The sequence below is a fragment of the Rhinopithecus roxellana genome, chromosome 19 (assembly GCF_007565055.1).
Source record: "Rhinopithecus roxellana isolate Shanxi Qingling chromosome 19, ASM756505v1, whole genome shotgun sequence".
NCBI classification, from domain to species: Eukaryota; Metazoa; Chordata; class Mammalia; order Primates; family Cercopithecidae; genus Rhinopithecus; species Rhinopithecus roxellana.
The window spans coordinates 15,124,061-15,138,925 of record NC_044567.1 but is presented as its reverse complement, the minus strand read 5'-3'; the positions used below and the strand labels follow the sequence as shown (position 1 = coordinate 15,138,925).

Genomic DNA, 14,865 nt, shown 5'->3' with positions numbered 1-14,865 from the left:
ACCTCAGGTGATCCATCCGCCTTGGCCTCCCAAAGTGCTGGGTTTATAGGTGTGAGCCACCACACCCAGCCTGTTGTTGTTAATAATGAGATTTTCCCTTCGGATTTCCCCTTCTCGGATCCCATTGTCTCAGACTGATGGGATTTTCTCCACAGCCTCTTGACTGGCTCACCAATTGTTGTGCTGGACCCCTATTTGCTAGGGATGGCACCAGGTTCAAGAGGCTGAAGGGACCTGAAGACAGCAGATGCCACATAGGGTTTTGCTAGGGGGAACTTACATGCAGGGACAGTCCAGGGGTGGTGGGCTGGACAGGAGAACCGCCTGTAATTTTTTTTCTTAGTATGCAGAAATTTTTTATGTTTTTGTCAGTTTTATCCTTTTTTTCCCTTACTGGGCTTTTGTCTGCTTAAAGACTTTCCTGCTTCAGAGATTTAAATATATTCTCTTGGCCGGGTGTTTTGGCTCATACCTGTAATCCCAGCACTTTGGGGGGTGGAGGCGGGCAGGTTGCTTTGAGCTCAGGAGTTCAAGACCAGCTTTGGCAACATGGCAAAACCCTGTCTCTACAAACAATTAAAAAATTAGGCTAGGCGCGGTGGCTCACACCTGTAGTCCCAGCACTCTGGGAGGCTGAGGCGGACGGATCACAAGGTGAGGAGATTGAGACCATCCTGGCTAATATGGTGAAACCCCGTCTCTACTATAAATACAAAAAAAAAATTAGCTGGGCATGGAGGTGGGTGCCTGTAGTCTCAGCTACTTGGGAAGCTGAGGCAGGAGAATTGCTTGAACCCAAGAGGTGGAGGTTGCACTGAGCTGAGATCACGCCACTGCACTCCAGCCTTGGCAACAGAGCGACACTCCATTTCAAAAAAAAAAAAAAAAAGTAAAATTGAAAAAAAAAGAACTTTTATATATGTGAAGAGCAGTAGAGATGGAGTGGTAGGTTAAATGGAAGTGTGCGGTCTACAGGAAGCTCTTTTTAAAATAGAATAAATTAGGCCAGGCTCATACCTCTAATCCCAGGACTTTGGGAGGCCCAGGTGGGTGGGCAGCTCACTTGACCAGGAATTTGAGACCAGCCTGGACAACATGGCAAAACCCCATCTTTACAAAAAATACAAAAGTTAGGCAGCTGGGCACGGTGGCTTATGCCTGTAATCCCAGCACTTTGGGAGGCCGAGGCGGGTGGATCATGAGGTCAGGAGTTCGAGACCAGCCTGGCCAACATAGTGAAACCCCATCTCTACTAAGAATACCAAAATTAGCCGGGCATGGTGGCATGTGGCTGTAGTCCCAGCTACTCAGGAGGCTGAGGCAGAAGAATTGCTTGAACCTGGGAGGCAGAGGTTGCAGTGAGCCGAGATTGTGCCACTGCACTCCAGCCTGGGCAACAGAGTGAGACTCTGTCTCAAAAAAAAAAATTAGCCCGTGCGGTGGCTCATGCCTGTAATCCCAGCACTTTGGGAGGCTGAGGCGGGCGGATCACGAGGTCAGGAGATCGTGACCATCCTGGCTAACACGGTGAAACCCTGTCTCTACTAAAAATATAAAAAATTAGCCGGGCGTGGTGGCGGGCGCCTGTAGTCCCAGGTACTTGGGAAGCTGAGGCAGGAGAATGGCGTGAACGCAGGAGGCAGAGGTTGCAGTGAGCCGAGATCACGGCACTGCACTCCAGCCTGGGCGACAGAGCAAGACCCTGTCTCAATAAATAAATAAATAAATAAATAAATAAATAAATAAATAAAACATGGTGGTGTGTGCCTGTAGTCCCAGCTACTCAGGAGGCTGAGGTGGGAGGATAGCTTGAACCGGGGAGCACCTCTGCACTCTAGCCTGGGTGACAGAGTGAGACCCTGTCTCAAAAAACAAACAAACCAATAGAAAAGTCCTGAAATGTGTAAACACTGATGGGAAAGGGAAGAAAAAGAAAGAGGCTGATGTAACAGAGAGAAGTAAATAGATATGAAAGACCTTTGTGACCTCTCAAGTACTGTGCAAAATTAGTAATTTATTCTTCCTTCAGAGTCAAGAGGCTCTTTGGCCCAATGTTATGCGAGTAGAGGGCACTTAGGATTAGTTGGGATGTTGAATATTCAGAAGAGCAGCGAGGATTTGGGAGCAGCTGTGGGGTCAGGCGGGGCTAGCCACAAGCGCCGTGGCCACACAGAGGGTCTCCTACCCTGGGGGCCATGGTGGTTCAGAGCTACTGTGATAGAATGATTAAGACTGGAATAGGCCAGTTCCTGCTTTGTAAAACAGTTCGTCATGTAGAAAGCATTTTCAGCTCTCTGGAGTAGCCGTGCTTTATTAATACAGTTAGCAGAAATCTACTGAACAGAATTCAGCATTTGAAGACCGTAAATTCATTTTGATGAATGGCATCCCTCAGAACATGCAGAATTGGGGATTTCTCTCCTGGCATTTGAGGGTCAGTGTTTAGTGGGGACATCTAGCTCCCCCTGCAGGTTGGTATCCAGCAAGGTTCAGTTCTTTGCCAAGCACTCGCTATGGGGACATCAGTTATAAATAAACAAAACACTCGCCGGAACGTTACGATCATCCTGCCCAGGCAGCCTCCCAGCTTTCTGATGGATATCAGACACTAGCTCTGGCCTCACAGCATGGTGGTTCTGAACACTGATTGTATTTAAGCCCTCTCTGTTTTGCTCATGTTCACCGAGGTGTGCTAGTGAAAGATGCCTGAACAGAGCAGTGTATTCTGGTGAGAAGGAAATCGCACAGGACGGAAAGTTTGCCATATCCAAGTGATTGAGCAGACAGCTTTCTTCCTCTCCATTTTTTTTTTTTTTTTTTGAGACGGAGTCTCGCTCTATCGTCAAGCTGGAATGCAGTGGTGCGATCTTGGCTCTCTGCAACCTCTGCCTCCTGGGTTCAAGGGATTCTCCTGCCTCAGCCTCCTGAGTAGCTGGGATTACAGGCATGCGCCACCACGCCTGGCTAGTTTTTGTATTTTTAGTAGAGACAGGGTTTCACCATGTTGGCCAGGATGGTCTTGATCTCTTGACCTCGTGATCCGCCTGCCTTGGCCTCCTAAAGTGCTGGGATTACAGGCGTAAGCCACTGCACCCGCCCGACAGCTTTCTTCTTAAATCTTTGGAGGCTTCCACTCCTCCAGCAGAGACAGCCTAGGAGGTGATTGTCCTGATAGTTTTTGTCATTGTATCCTGCTTTTGTATTTTGGTATGCTTTGCCACTGATTTTGAGTATACCACTGTAACTATTTTTTATGGTATTATTTATATTTTATCAACATTCTGTAATTTTTTTAATATGACAAGATTTTATGTAGGGTTTAATTTGTTAGGAGAAATTATTTTGAACTAGATCTCCAGTCTTATGATGGTGACGAATAGGTTTTACTAACAGAAATTTATTTTAAGGTAAGATTTTTTTTTTTTTTTTTGAGACGGAGTTTCGCTCTGTCGCCCAGGCTGGAGTGCAGTGGCCGGATCTCAGCTCACTGCAAGCTCTGCCTCCCGGGTTTACGCCATTCTCCTGCCTCAGCCTCCCGAGTAGCTGGGACTACAGGCGCCCGCCACCTCGCGCAGCTAGTTTTTTGTATTTTTTTTTAGTAGAGACGGGGTTTCACGGTGTTAGCCAGGATGGTCTCGATCTCCTGACCTCGTGATCCACCCATCTCGGCCTCCCAAAGTGCTGGGATTACAGGCTTGAGCCACCGCGCCCGGCCGTAAGATTTTTCCAGAAGGCAACTAGTTAGTAGAATTTATCTATTCCAAGCAATAAAAACTTCCTGAGGATCTATTGTATACCAGTTCTTGGGCTAGATGCTAGAGAAACAGATATAAATTCAATACCATCTCTGTCCTCTGGGAACTTACTGTTCAGGCAGAATTTCCTAAAATGTATTTTGGAAATACTAGGTACATGAGATTCCTTGGTCAAATACGTTTAAAGAATATTGCTTTGTTTTATCATCAGTCTTCTTAGAGATTCTCATTGTATATGAGTATATCATGGTTTTGAGAAGCTCTGTGGTAAAGTTCTCTGTATATGTTTAATCCAGTGTTTGTCAAATTTATGTCACACACAAGCTCAGGGTGTGTGTGCGATATTTCTTTCTTTCTTTTTTTTTTTTTGAAACGGAGTCTAGCTCTGTCGCCCAGGCTGGAGTGCAGTGGCGCGATCTCGGCTCACTGCCAGCTCCACCTCCCAGATTCACACCATTCTCCTGCCTCAGCCTCCAGAGGAGCTGGGACTACAGGCGTCCGCCACCATGCCCAGCTAATTTTTTTGTATTTATTTTTGGTGGAGACGAGGTTTCACCATGTTAGCCACGATGGTCTCAATCTCCTGACCTCGTGATCCACCCGCCTTGGACTCCCAAAGTGCTGGGATTACAGGCGTGAGCTACCACACCTGGCCTGACATTTCTTAACAACCTGAGAACCTCTAGAGCAGCATGGTCCAACAGGACTTTCTACAGTGATTGAAATGTTCTTTATCTACCCTGTCCAGTACAGAAGCCCCTGGCCGCATGTGGCCGTGGAGCACTTGAAATGTGGCTAGTGTGACTGAAGAACTGCATTTTAAATTTTATTTAACTTTTTTTTTTTTTTTGAGACAGAGTCTCTTGTTCTGTCGCCTAGGCTGGAGTGCAGTGGCGGGATCTCAGCTCACTACAAGCTCCGCCTCCCGAGTTCACGCCATTCTCCTGTCCCAGCCTCCCTAGTAGCTGGGACTACAAGCGCCCGCCATCACACCTGGCCAATTTTTTTGTATTTTTAGTAGAGATGGGGTTTCATCATGTTAGCCAGGATGGTCTTGATCTTCTGACCTCATGATTTTCCAGCCTTGGCCTCCCAAAGTGCTAGGATTATAGGCATGAGCGGCCACACCCAGCCAAATTTTATTTAACTTTAATTAATTTAAATTTAAATAGCCACATGGGGCTAGTGACTTCTCTATTGGATAGGGCAGCTTTGGAAGCTACTCTGAGACATGCTGAGCTAAAGGTGTGTTTTTATTTATTCATTCTACAAATATCAAGTTTGTGGTGGTCACTGAGTAAAAGCATCCTTGTCCGCAAGGAGCTTCTGATTTAGTGGGGACTGCAGACACCTGCCATGTAATGATGAGCCTAAGGTGATTACTGGGAGCACAGAGGAAGGGTTTGAGCTTGGTAACAGGTTGGGGTTGATCAAGGAAGGTGTCCTGGATGGGTCCTAGAGAGTAAGTTCTGGAGAACAATTAAGAGTTTGTCGGTGGCTCATACCTGTAATCCCAGCACTTTGGGAGGCCGAGACGGGCGAATCACGAGGTCAGGAGATCGAGACCATCCTGGCTAACACGGTGAAACCCCGTCTCTACTAAAAATACACAAAAAACTAGCCGGGGGTAGTGGTGGGCGCCTGTAGTCCCAAATACTGGGGAGGCTGAGGCAGGAGAACGGTGGGAACCCGGGAGGCGGAGCTTGCAGTGAGCCGAGATCCCGCCACAGCACTCCAGCAGCCTGGGCGACAGAGCGAGACTCCGTCTCAAAAAAAAAGAGTTTGTAGTTTGTACAGTAAAACTCTGTCTTTCCCCCTCCCCTCCCCCTCCCTTCCCCCTCCCTCCTTCCCTCCTTCCTTCCTTCCTTCCTCCCTCCCTCCCTCTCTCTCTCTCTTTCTTTCTTTTCCTTTCTTTTCCTTCCTTTCTTCCTTCCCTTCCTTCCTTCCTTGTTTCTTTCTTTCCTTCTTTCTTTTCGTCTCACTCTGTCATCCAGGCTGGAGTGCAGTGGCACGATCTCAGCTCACTGCAACCTCCAACTCCCTGATTCAAGCGATTCTCCTGCCTCAGCCTCCTGAGTAGCTGGGATTACAGGCACGCACTACCACACCCAGCTAATTTTATATTTTTAGTAGAGACAGGGTTTCACCATGTTGGCCAGGATGGTCTCAAACTCCTGACCTCGTGATCCGCCCACCTCGGCCTCCCAAAGTTCTGGGATTACAGGCGTGAGCCACCGCACCTGACCTGAAACATGGAGCCTCTGAGTATCCCCAAAATCATCTTCTTGATGGGCTTATGCTGATACCATTTGCAGTGAGTCTGACAGAGGCAGGAACAGGGTGGTGCACAGTGACACTGCCTCTCCTTCCCTGGGTTGAAGAGGGCCTCTGGAAGGGATTGAGGTTCAGGAGAGCTACAGCAACTTGAAGCCTCAGTTTTTGTTCCTCTCAACTGTAGGAGACTAGTTACCTAAAGATTATCTTTCTTCCTTCTCTCCAGATGGTGTCCTACTCTTCTGTCCTCACAGCCATCAGTAAGGTATGACCGTAGGCACTCAGGAGCTAGATTGGGGATGACAGACAAGGCCCCACCTTGACGGCCCTTATCCTGTGACCCATGAGGCTGGATAGGCAGCACATGATGCCTCTGGCTGGCATTGCTGGCCTTCCATGGGAGGGGGATCCTGGCAAGTAGCAGCTGGTGCTTGGGAGCCAATGTCCAGTGTTGAGGATGCTGAGTCTGGAACCCAAGGTTGGAGGAGAGAGGAGCAGGAGTCCCGAACACACCATCTGCCTCATGTGAGACCTGGGGGTGGACGGGGGCATTCCATAGCATCTCCACTGTCCTTTCCACAGTTTGATGACTTTTCTCGGGACCTGTGTGTCCAGGCATTGCTAGACATCATGGACATGTTTTGTGACCGTCTGAGGTAAGGACGGGGTAAGGGGGCTCACAACGTTCTAGCCTTGTCTTAGTGCCGAGGTGCAGCTCCTAGCACACAGACCGAGACCAACTCTGGGTTCCCATGTTTTTTCTCCCCACCTGCCCATCCACACTCACCCGTCCCCTCCTTTTCTTACTCCCTTAGGACAGAGTGCCTCCTCTCTGTCTGGAGTAGCTCATTTGAAATCTTGTCCAGTAGAAGCCAAAGGGGCTAAGCGTCTTCCCTAGGACTTTGCTAGCTTTGCAGCCCTAGTCCCTAGTAGGGGAGTGCCAGGGACTCTGGGGAACATTGGTGTGGGTCAGATTTCAGCCATTAGAAGAACAGAGGCTAATTTTGCATCCTTCCCTGTAGCTGTCACGGCAAAGCCGAGGAGTGCATCGGACTGTGCCGAGCCCTTCTTAGCGCCCTCCACTGGCTGCTGCGCTGCACGGCAGCCTCTGCAGAGCGGCTCCGGGAGGGGTTGGAGGCCGGCACTCCAGCCGCTGGGGAGAAGCAGCTTGCCGTGTGCCTTCAGCGCCTGGAGAAAACCCTCAGCAGCACCAAGAACCGGGCCCTGCTGCACATCGCCAAACTAGAGGAGGCCTGTATGTCCCTTGATTCCCCTGAGCCCCACCTGCCGCTGCTCCCGTAGCCGGTCCTTTAATTGAGAAGGGAGAGGCAGGATGCCATCCCACCTCTTTCCAGGAGGATCTGAAACCATCCCACTTCCTTTTTTTTCTCCCCATAAGCATTGCACACATCCCAGGGACTTGGGCAGGGTGGCACCCGAGCCAATCAACCAACAGGTATTTACTGAGCATTGTGGTACGCCCAGCACTGTGCTAGGTGCTGCGGGCGGGGGGCGGGGGGCTACCAAAGGAGCATGTGGCAGGGTCCCTGCCCTCATCAAGCATAGCTGCTAGTGGGGAGCAAGACTAATACATCACAGACGCGGAAAAAACTAGAGGACAAGACAAGCACGGTGTCCGTTACTGTGTTTGTCTCCATGTTACTCATCGTCTGGAAGCAAATGATTCTTGTATTTGAATGTTACCTAAAATGCCCCTTTTAACACAGTGCCTGTCTGCTGTTGGGCCTGTTGTACCATATGCCTCTTGACTCAAGTTCAGATGTTAAGTGTTGGTACTTTCCAGAGCCTGAGAACAGACAGATCACCTGGTGGGAGGGAAGATGCCGGTATTTCCAGCAACGGGGTCCTAAGGCCATAGTCTTGCTCCTTGAAACCCAAGTGGCTTGGGACCACCTACAGATCTCTTGTTCTCCAGGAACAAGAATGCTAGAATGGGCTACTCACGAGACTTCAGGACCTGGTTGGAGAGCTTGTTTTAGGACTAGTATATTTATTTCTTCCCCAAGTGTGTTTTACTGCCTGTGAAAAGTCCAAAAACATAATCTTTATATAAAAATGGACTGTGTTGACAACCTCTTCCTTACCTTGGGCCCTTGATAAATGTTTATTGGCTGAAAATTGGATGAATACTGAATTTTAATGGATCTCAGGTCTTGTCTTTTTTTTCCCCTTTTATGCTCCATGGAGGTTAATGGGCTAGTTGGTGCCATTGTTCATCATTTGACCCTCTGCAATTGTAACTAGGATAAGTAACTCATAATTCAGTGCTAACTGATATGGCTTAGACCATGAGTGTGGGCATTAAGGAAAGACAGAACAGTGAGTTAGACCAGTTGGGTGAGTTGCTAAAGGAACTGGGGCTTGAACAGAAGCTTAGAGCATGGTGGGAGTTTGAGAGAGGGTGTGTGAGAGGCCTTCAGCAGGGGAGGGCAGCAAGCACAATGCCTAGATGAGGGAGTGGTTGAGAATGAGAAGGCCATTTAGGGACCCAGCTCCCCCAGAGGAGAGTGACAGCCTCTGCAAGACTGGATTTTGGGATCCGCCCACTCCTCGAGTGATTTGTGGCTACCCTCCCTGTTCCAGCCACTGGGCTCTGGCCTCCCTCTGCCTCTCTCTCCTGAGCCTGTGTGATGCCATACCTTCTGAAGTCAGCTGGCTGTGTCCCTTGGAAGTCAGGTCTTTGGGAATGGTCTCTGGGGTTTCCAGCTCTAGGTGCCCACTCCCCTTCTGGAAACAGTGCATGCTGCCCTCAGGCCCCTCCTTCCCTGTCGTTCTCAGGGAAAGCCTTCCTGTGTGGTTTCATGTGCCAGAGGGGGTGCCAAAATCGAGGAGTTCGGGGCAAGGCGCTCCCTCTCCCCTGTTTCCCATCACGTTTCTGCACTTCTTTCCCTCTGCCAGCTTCCTGGACTGCCATCGAGCATTCTCTCTTGAAACTTGGAGAGATCCTGGCCAATCTCAGCAACCCCCAGCTCCGGAGCCAGGCCGAGCAGTGCGGCACCCTCATTAGGAGGTACCAGCTCCCTGGGGGATGGTGGTGGAGGGAGAGGGAGGACACGCCCTGGGGTGGGAAGATGTGGCACCTGGTGCCATCCTCTCCACCTTTGGCCCCCCAAACACTGCCCCCTGTGTTTGTGACCCCTCAGCATCCCCATGATGCTGTCTGTGCATGCGGAGCAGATGAATAAGACCGGCTTCCCCACCGTCCATGCCGTGATCCTGCTCGAGGGCACCATGAACCTGACAGGCGAGACACAGTCCCTGGTGGAGCAGCTGACGATGGTGAAGCGCATGCAGGTGGGAGGGGCCAAGTGGCTCTCCCCTCCCCAAGGCGGGCCAGCCTGTTGGGGGCAGGAGGGAGGATTATTGTAGTCCTCCCTGGGAGAAGTGGGGTTTCTCCTGCTCCATGATGGAAAGTGGGTGCTAGTCGTGCACACTTCTGTCATTGGACCTTACGCTCCTGGTTCTCAGCACACAGCTGGGCAGTGACTCTGCCATGCAGTCTCTGAGCCAGCCAAATCCTCAGAGTCCACAGAAGGATGACGGGGTATGGGCACCCTCTTAGGCCTCATCCTTGGCTCTTCCCACAGCATATCCCCACCCCACTTTTTGTCCTGGAGATCTGGAAAGCTTGCTTCGTGGGGCTCATTGAGTCTCCCGAGGGTACGGAGGAGCTCAAGTGGACAGCTTTCACTTTCCTCAAGGTACTGGGGACGTGGGAGGGGCAGAGCCAGTCTAGGAATGGTTCTCAGGAAGAGCAGCGGCACCCTGGACCTTTGCCCTGTGTTCCTCCCTGTGGGTGCTGGGCCCAGCCTGCCAGGTATCCCAGCGCAAGTTCCCATTGATCATTTTCTCTGAAAGTGCCAGGGCTATATTTAGCCCATTTGGCAGACTCCGTTTTTTCTTACCACAGAGGTGCAGTTTAGCTTGGTCATCAGACAGATTGGTGTAGGGGAGTGAAGGGAGCCAGGGAATGGGGCCCCAGTCCTCCTTGAAGCTGGGGATCCACTTTTGCTTATGGCATTTTTTTCTGTTGAGCTAGCAGAGGTGCAGGGTCCCTGTGTCCTGTGCCTAGGCCTGGGGGCATCAGGGGCTTGGGCACCTATTGGCTTTTTCATTCAGCACTAAGTGTGCTCTCACTCGCAGGGTAGGAGTGTTCCTGTCTTTTCCTGGAGCAGGGGGTCGGGGGGATGCCTTCAGGGGTAGATGAAAGAGAAAAGAACTGGATCTTCCTGTTTTTCCCCCTGCCTCACCCCCTAGATTCCACAGGTTTTGGTGAAGTTGAAGAAGTACTCTCATGGGGACAAGGTGAGTTGAGTTGAGGATTAAGATGGAGACATGGGAGCAGAAACAAGGGCCAAGGGGAGGGTCCTTCAGGCCCCAGCTGGGCAGTGTTCTCATGCCTGGAAGAGAGCCGAATGCGTGTATACACCTCAGTGTGTGTGTGCTTTGCCATGTGCGTGCTTCAGCATGTGCATCCTTCGCTGTGTTGTGTGCTTCAGCATGTGTGTGCTTCAGTGTGTGTGCTTTGCTGTGTCTGTGCTTCAGCGTGTGCGTGATTTGCCATGTGTGCTTCAGCGTGTGTGTGCTTCAGTGTGTATGCTTCAGTGTGTGCGCCTCAGTGTGTGTGTGCTTCAGCATGTGCGTGCTTTGCCATGTGTGCCTCAGTGTGTGCGTGCTTCAGCATGTGTGTCCTTCAGTGTATGTGTGCTTTAGCATGTGCGTGCTTCGCCATGTGTGTGCTTCAGTGTGTGTGTGCTTCACCGTGTGTGTGCTTTAGCGTGTGCGTGGTTCGCTGTGTGTGTGCTTCAGCATGTGTGTGCTTCAGTGTGTGCTTCAGTGTGTGTCTGCTTCAGTGTGTGCTTCAGCATGTGCGTGCTTTGCTGTGTGCGTGCTTTAGCATGTATGTGCTTCGCCGTGTGCGTGCTTCAGCGTGTGCGTGCTTCAGCGTGTATGTGCTTCAGCATGTGGGTGCTTTGCCGTGTGTGCGCTTCAGCGTGTGCGTGCTTTGCCGTGTGTGCTTCAGTGTGTGTGCTACATCGTGTGTGCACTTCAGCGTATGTGCTTCAGCGTGTGTGTGCTTCAGCGTGTGCGTGTGCTTCAGCGTGTGTGTGCTTCAGCGTGTGCGTGTGCTTCAGCATGTGCGTGTGCTTCAGCGTGTGTGTGCTTCAGCGTGTGCGTGTGCTTCAGCGTGTGTGTGCTTCAGCGTGTGTGCTTCAGCGTGTGCGTGTGCTTCAGCGTGTGCGTGTGCTTCAGCGTGTGTGCTTCAGCGTGTGCGTGTGCTTCAGCGTGTGCGTGTGCTTCAGCGTGTGTGTTTCAGCGTGTGCGTGTGCTTCAGCGTGTGCGTGTGCTTCAGCGTGTGTGCTTCAGCGTGTGTGTGTGCTTCAGCGTGTGTGCTTCAGCGTGTGTGTGCTTCAGCGTGTGCGTGTGCTTCAGCGTGTGTGCTTCAGCGTGTGCGTGTGCTTCAGCGTGTGCGTGTGCTTCAGCGTGTGTGCTTCAGCGTGTGCGTGTGCTTCAGCGTGTGTGCTTCAGCGTGTGTGTGCTTCAGCGTGTGCGTGTGCTTCAGCGTGTGTGCTTCAGCGTGTGTGTGCTTCAGCGTGTGCGTGTGCTTCAGCGTGTGTGCTTCAGCGTGTGTGTGCTTCAGCGTGTGTATGTGCTTCAGCGTGTGTGCTTCAGCGTGTGCGTGTGCTTCAGCGTGTGCGTGTCCTTCAGCGTGTGCGCTTCAGCGTGTGTGCTTCAGCGTGTGCGTGTGCTTCAGCGTGTGTGCTTCAGCGTGTGCATGTGCTTCAGCGTGTGTGCTTCAGCGTGTGTGTGCTTCAGCGTGTGCGTGTGCTTCAGCGTGTGCGTGTGCTTCAGCGTGTGTGCTTCAGCGTGTGTGTGCTTCAGCGTGTGTGTGTGCTTCAGCGTGTGTGTGCTTCAGCGTGTGTGTGCTTCAGTGTGTGTGCGCTTCAGTGTGTGCTTCAGCGTGTGTGTGTGCTTCAGCGTATGTGTATACTTCAGCATGTGTGTGTGCTTCAGCATATGTGTGTGCTTCAGTGTGTGCGTGTTTCGCCATGTGTGTGCTTCAGCGTGTGTGCTTCAGTGTATGTGTGTGCTTCAGTGTATGCGTGCTTTTCCGTGTGTGCTTCAGCATGTGTGTGCTTTGCCATGTGTGTGCTTCAGCATGTGTGTGCTTCAGTGTGTGCATGTGCTTCAGCCAGTGTGTGTGCTTCAGCATGTGTGTGCACCCACAGCATACACCCAGGCTCAGGCAGAAGGCAGCCAGGCAGCTCAGGCTGATGCCTCCAGCAGACAAGGTTGCCTGAGATGATCAGGGCCTGGTGGTCCCAGAAACCAGGTGGACACTTCTGCCTCTTTCTAGGACTTCACTGAGGATGTCAACTGTGCTTTTGAGTTCCTGCTGAAACTCACACCCTTGTTGGACAAAGCTGACCAGCGCTGCAAGTATGAGCTCCCCTGGTCACCCCCACCCTACTGGAAGGGGTTCTGGGTTCTTTCCCTGATCTCTGTGCCAGAGAAGCCTCAGGGGACTCTGTCTCCTTGTTCATTCCCCTTGGCAGGGGCAGGAAGCAGAAGCCCATAGTTGCCAAGTCCCCAGAACCCCTCTACTGTCCCTCTGGCACTCCAGATTTTCCTCATCCTGAAAGAGGGAGGATGCTGCTCAGGGACCTGCCACTCCCACCCCTCGCCCTCCCAGCCAGGTGCCCAGTTCCCTCCACATCTTTCTCCCTCACAGCTGTGACTGTACAAACTTCCTGCTCCAAGAATGTGGCAAGCAGGGGCTTCTGTCTGAGGCCAGTGTCAACAACCTTATGGCTAAGCGGTAAGTGTGAGCGTGCCTGGGCTACCCCAAGAGCCTCTTGACCTCTCTCTCGTTACGGTGGGGCTGCTGGGTGCCTTTCAACCTCCTGTCTAAAGTTTGAGCTGCAAGTGACTGGGGCTTTGCCTAGGTGTACCGGCCGGGCGCGGTGACTCACGCCTGTCATCCCAGCACTTTGGGAGGCTGAGGCGGGTGGATCACCTGAGATCGGGAGTTCAAGACCAGCCTGACCAACATGGAGAAACCTCATCTCTGCTAAAAATAAAAAATTAGCTGTGGTGGCACATGCCTGTAATCCCAACTGCTTGGGAGGCTGAGGCAGTAGAATCGCTTGAACCTGGGAGATGGAGGTTGTGGTGAGGCAAGATCATGCCATTGCACTCCAGTCTGGGCAACAAGAGTGAAACTCTGTCTCAAAAAAAAAAAAAAAAAAAGAAAAGAAAAGAAAAGAAGCATGGGTATCTTCAGACCAGAGTTTTACATTCTTAGTCATTGCTCTTTAACTCATGCCCATCTTTGTGATAAAAGTAAAAATCCTAGGCCGGAGGCAGATGGATTACTTGGAGGCCAGGAGTTCAAGACCAGCCTGCCCAACATGGCAAAACCCCATGTCTACTAAAAATACAAAAATCAGCCAGGCATGGTGGTGCGTGCCTGTAATCTCAGCTACTCTGGAGGCTGAAGCATGAGAATTGCTTGAACCCAGGAGGCAGAGGTTGCGATGAGGCGAAATCATGCCACTGCACCCCAGTCTGGGTGATAGAGTGAGACCTTGTCTCAAAAAAAAAAAAAAAGTAAAAATCCTGAATCTTCCTTTAATCTTAAATGTGCTTTCAGAACATTTAAGACTAACGATAGGCTGGGTGCAATGCTTCACACCTGTAATCCCAGCACTTTGGGAGGCCGAGGCGGGCAGATCATGATGTCAGGAGTTCGAGACCAGCCTGGTCAACATAGTGAAACCCCATCTCTACTAAAAATACAAAAATTAGCCGGGCGTGGTGGTATGCACCTGTAATTCCAGCTACTCAGGAGGCTGAGGCAGTAGAATAGCTTGAACCCAGAAGGCGGAGGTTGTAGTGAGCTGAGATTGCACCACTGGATTCCAGCCTGGGTGACAGAGCGAGACTCTGTCTCAAAAAACAAAAGACTAATGATAAAATGCCAGGCACAGTGGCTCACCTGTCATCCCAGGACTTTGGGAGGCCAAGGTGGGTGGATCACCTGAGGTCAGGAGTTTGAGACCAGACTGGCCAACATGGTGAACCTTGTCTCTACTAAAAATGTAAAAAAGTAGCCGGGCGTGGTGGTGAGTGCCCAGCTACTCGGGAGGCAGAGGCTGCAGTGAGCCGAGATTGCACCACTGTACTCCAGCCTGGGCGACAGAGTGAGACCTGTCTCAAAAAAAAAAAAAAAGAGGACTAAGGATCAATCAGTGATTGCGACATTGACTATGCTTCCATAAACTTCAGCTGAGATCACACCACTGCACTTCAGCCAGGGCGACAGAGCGAGACTCTGTCTCAAAAAAAAAGAACTTCACCCCAACCTGGAGATTCTTACATGCTTCCCACCTCCTCTGCTCATTTCCTTCTGGGCTTGAACGAGGGAATGTGTCAAGAATTTCTCTTCATTCCTCTTCCCTTCCTTGGCCAACTGGTGATGTCCACAGCAAAGCAGACCGAGAGCACGCACCCCAGCAGAAATCGGGAGAGAATGCCAACATCCAGCCCAACATCCAGCTGATCCTCCGGGCAGAGCCCACTGTCACAAACATCCTCAAGGTGAGTGTGCCCTTCCCTGGCCACCAGTCTTCTCTTTCTTCTTCCCAGTGCTCCTTCTGCTTGCAGATAAACAAACAGGCCACAGACCTCTGTCTCCTTTAGCTTTTATACATAGTTGCTGTGGAGGTAGTGAAAGGGGAGGCAAGGGCAGCTGCCACCGAATGCTAACCCGTGGGACCTTCATTTGTACACCAGGCACCGCAGTAGGCACTTT

General features: G+C 51.1%; 1 protein-coding gene across 4 annotated transcripts in view; it reads left to right on the top strand.

The window, feature by feature from the left end:
* Positions 1–14,865, top strand: part of MED24 (mediator complex subunit 24) — a 35,363-nt gene that overhangs the window by 10,048 nt on the left and 10,450 nt on the right. For 3 of the 4 annotated variants that reach the window (XM_030922757.1, XM_010354496.1, XM_030922758.1), the window contains 11 exons: positions 6,256–6,294; positions 6,612–6,685; positions 7,052–7,284; positions 7,429–7,485; positions 8,949–9,060; positions 9,194–9,344; positions 9,638–9,751; positions 10,308–10,355; positions 12,409–12,491; positions 12,784–12,870; positions 14,540–14,651. In XM_030922757.1, the coding sequence (XP_030778617.1) occupies positions 6,256–6,294; positions 6,612–6,685; positions 7,052–7,284; positions 7,429–7,485; positions 8,949–9,060; positions 9,194–9,344; positions 9,638–9,751; positions 10,308–10,355; positions 12,409–12,491; positions 12,784–12,870; positions 14,540–14,651 (1,110 nt within the window). The remainder of the gene's footprint in view (positions 1–6,255; positions 6,295–6,611; positions 6,686–7,051; positions 7,285–7,428; positions 7,486–8,948; positions 9,061–9,193; positions 9,345–9,637; positions 9,752–10,307; positions 10,356–12,408; positions 12,492–12,783; positions 12,871–14,539; positions 14,652–14,865) is intronic. The other variant, XM_010354498.1, reaches the window with a different exon arrangement.